We start from the raw sequence: 2,989 nt of genomic DNA, 5'->3' as shown, positions 1-2,989 counted from the left end.
CCGAGGGAACAGTTTGAGAATTCGTGAGTACGGTTTATAAACTGAGCGGACGGATTGCCAAACCGTCGCCACGGATTTTTTTTTTTTTTTTTCCTACAGGTGACTTCCCGGGCTCCGTATTAATGTAATAATGCCCCCAAGTGTGCAACAAGAGTGTTTTTTCGGTGTCAGTCAAAACTGAAGCTCCCAATGGTAAGCACCTGCTGAGGTTCATGACTTGGCATAGGCTATTGCATAACACATGCATTTCCCTCTCTCTCTCTCTCTCTCTCTCTCTCTCTCTCTCTCTCTCTCTCTCTCATACACGCATGTACAATAGTATAGAATTTCAACTATTTAATATTAGATGGGTTTTGGCCATTTTCAAGCAACACAGAACACCTAATATCCCTCTAAGGGACAATAGTGTCACGATTATGATTAAAGTTCATGGAAACCTCACTGTGATTTCTCACTTTTCATATCTTTCCATGTTGCTCAAGAATATCATAACATTTCCACAGCATGATATTATACAACCATGTTTGGGAGGAAATTGATTTCACAAACTCGAAAATATCCCACCTTGATTCCAAATACAAACACACTTTTACACAAATAACCTGAAGTAGCCTTAACAGGCTGACGTGTCTATGGTGAAACAGACTTAGGACTTTATTTGGAAGCGTGTTGAAGTTCAATTACGCAAGACAAGAGCCTGTGAGCATTTATCTGTCTGCTGGTGGATGGGACAGAATATAAAAGACGCTATCGTAGCGTATTATCATAATAAAAGAGCTCAGGTATGAGCTTTCCTTATTCTTAAATGTCAGACTGTTGATCAAAGCCAGCTTGTTTAATGTGATCAGTCAGTTTGTCTCTTTATGTGAAGAGCCATATCTTTTTAACAAGTAATCTCATTTTAGTCTATCTTATCTTACAACAAACCCCAGCAAAAAGCACAGCTCTACATAAACACACATACACACTCGCATAGCATTTATCTGAGACGGTTGCACTTTGGCACCTGGGTTATCAGGTCAATAAATCTGCAACCATATATATAAGATAGGCCAAAGAGTGTTTGCCTCTAACCCATCTGACACACTTTCCGCAGAAGAGAAACTGTGAGTACAGCAATTTTTCCCTCTTGTATTAATTAAAGGGCATTATAAAAATGTTCAGATAATAGGACAGATTTTTATGCTTGACTGTTTAGCACCTATGAATAGCACCTATAGCACCTTACAAAAAAACAAACAAAATTAAAGTAAGAGTAAAGTAAAATAAAATAAATGAAAATTAATTGTTTATATCCTACTAAAACTGCCTTGTAATGTTCAGCAACACAAGACACAATCTAGTGTAACAGAATATATATGCTTTTTATAGCTTATTGATGACTTAATTGAGTTTGTCACAAGGGATAAAATACTGCCCTCTTGTGGTCATATTTATATTTTCATTCTTGTGCTGTCATTATCTGACCAGTGCTTTACCTGAATCCCTCAGACCTACCTGGCATTATGAACAAGCTTCTGGCGATCACAGTGCTCATTGCTTTCCTTGCTCTGGGTATGTACACAAAGAATTAGATTATTATTATGTCCCCATTGCAGATAATAGTGTAAAATGACAATGAACCATTGGGCAAACTTTCCCTCCCCCCTGCAGGAGCGGAGAGCTTCCGTGTGCCCAGGCAGGCAGAAGAGGAGGAGAAGGGAACCATTGCCACCGTGGTGGACAGTCTGAAGTCATACTACGACCAGAGCATTGACACTGCCAGCAGCTATTTAGAGAGCATCAAGGGCTACAAGCAAGAAGCTCAAGAGAAAGCCAAGTAAGTCCAATTTTATATGTTACCCTAGTCCGTACTCAAAAACCTTCCCTTTATCAACTCCTCTGGGCTTTTAGACAGTAACATGGTCAATCAAGAGCTTTTAATGTTCACAACACCGTTCATGATGACTCATTATCCATTTTGTTCTGACATTTTCTTTCCTCCCTCATCAAGAAACCTGTATGACGAGACAGTTCGTGCCGTCAGCACCTACGCCGGCATCTTCAACGACCAGCTGTACCACATTTTGTACCCTCAAGACAGCTCTTAAGTTACATAGTATCAGACCTCAACACCGCTCCATCTGTTTCTGGTCCTGAGTCTGTCACTACGCTGGAATCACAATTACATGCATCCCGCAAGAAGACGGCACAGTCTGGGGTGAAAACATGACTTTTGAACTCTTATCTCCCAATGGCCAGTTACCTCTGTCCTGTCAATATACTGCAAAAGCACCCTGACACACATCAGTGGAAAAGTATGGTGTGAAGTAAAATCAGGTATAATGCTCAACCACATGCTGTTTTTGGATGAAGATCAGAGATTCTACGCTACTGACTGTTACCTGGTCACCTCTAACATGCTTCTAGGTTAAAACAATCATCGACTGTTTCATTGTACTCTTTATAGATTAAATAAATCCTTGTATGATATCAACTTTTAGTGGTTCTGTGTCCATGAGCATTAACACATTGCAATAAAACTCCACAATTGTAGAAAAACAAGCCATTTTCTTTGCTTGTGGGCCTTTGCGTAAGTAATACCAAACAGATCGAAAATATGAACACTCTAATTACCAATCATTTGGAAGCATAAGTGCTACAAAATTAGCAAGTTTACACACTGCAATGAAGAATTACTTATAATTGGATTAGTTTCCATGGCATCTGCAAAGTCTTTTTAGAGGGATCAAAGGATGCAACTGTTTACATTAGGCCTTATGACGGAATGCAAACTCTCTCACTGGAGACTGGTTAATCAGTTAAGTACAATTTGTCATGACTGACTAGAATTAAGGAATTTCAATATAATGAGCTTTATAAATTAAATAACCTTTTAGCAGCATAAGATGATCCTCTTCGTTTAATAATTCAAAGATGTAAATATTACACAAAATAAGTCTATCCATCAGACATTGCTGAAACTGATACGCTATAACATATAATTATC

At 38.7% G+C, this 2,989-nt stretch overlaps 1 protein-coding gene across 2 annotated transcripts; it reads left to right on the top strand.

Annotated features, from left to right (window-relative positions):
- The first annotated feature begins 765 nt into the window (after positions 1–765).
- Positions 766–2,476, top strand: apoc2 (apolipoprotein C-II). Of its 2 annotated transcripts, none has more exons than XM_084088697.1 (4): positions 766–1,106; positions 1,492–1,554; positions 1,654–1,819; positions 1,994–2,476. In XM_084088697.1, the coding sequence occupies exons 2-4, from the start codon at positions 1,506–1,508 to the stop codon at positions 2,088–2,090; spliced, it is 312 nt and encodes a 103-aa protein (XP_083944823.1). In that variant the 5' UTR covers positions 766–1,106; positions 1,492–1,505; the 3' UTR covers positions 2,091–2,476. The 2 variants fall into 2 exon arrangements, with proteins under 2 accessions (XP_083944823.1, XP_083944824.1); XM_084088698.1 differs by having other exon boundaries at positions 1,471–1,554.
- The last annotated feature ends 513 nt before the right edge of the window (positions 2,477–2,989 follow it).

Source organism: Abramis brama, assembly GCF_963993115.1.
Source record: "Abramis brama genome assembly, chromosome: 17".
Taxonomy (NCBI): domain Eukaryota; kingdom Metazoa; phylum Chordata; class Actinopteri; order Cypriniformes; family Leuciscidae; genus Abramis; species Abramis brama.
Note: the sequence above shows the minus strand (reverse complement) of the source record. Positions and strands in the feature narration are given on the sequence as shown.

Excerpts from the sequence above, each read along its gene's own strand:
- apoc2 (XM_084088697.1), top strand. The coding sequence starts at position 1,506 with ATGAACAAGCTTCTGGCGATCACAGTGCTCATTGCTTTCCTTGCTCTG. Across the intron at positions 1,555-1,653 it reads CATTGCTTTCCTTGCTCTGG|GAGCGGAGAGCTTCCGTGTG; the intron begins GTATGTACACAA and ends TCCCCCCTGCAG. Across the intron at positions 1,820-1,993 it reads GAAGCTCAAGAGAAAGCCAA|AAACCTGTATGACGAGACAG; the intron begins GTAAGTCCAATT and ends TCCCTCATCAAG.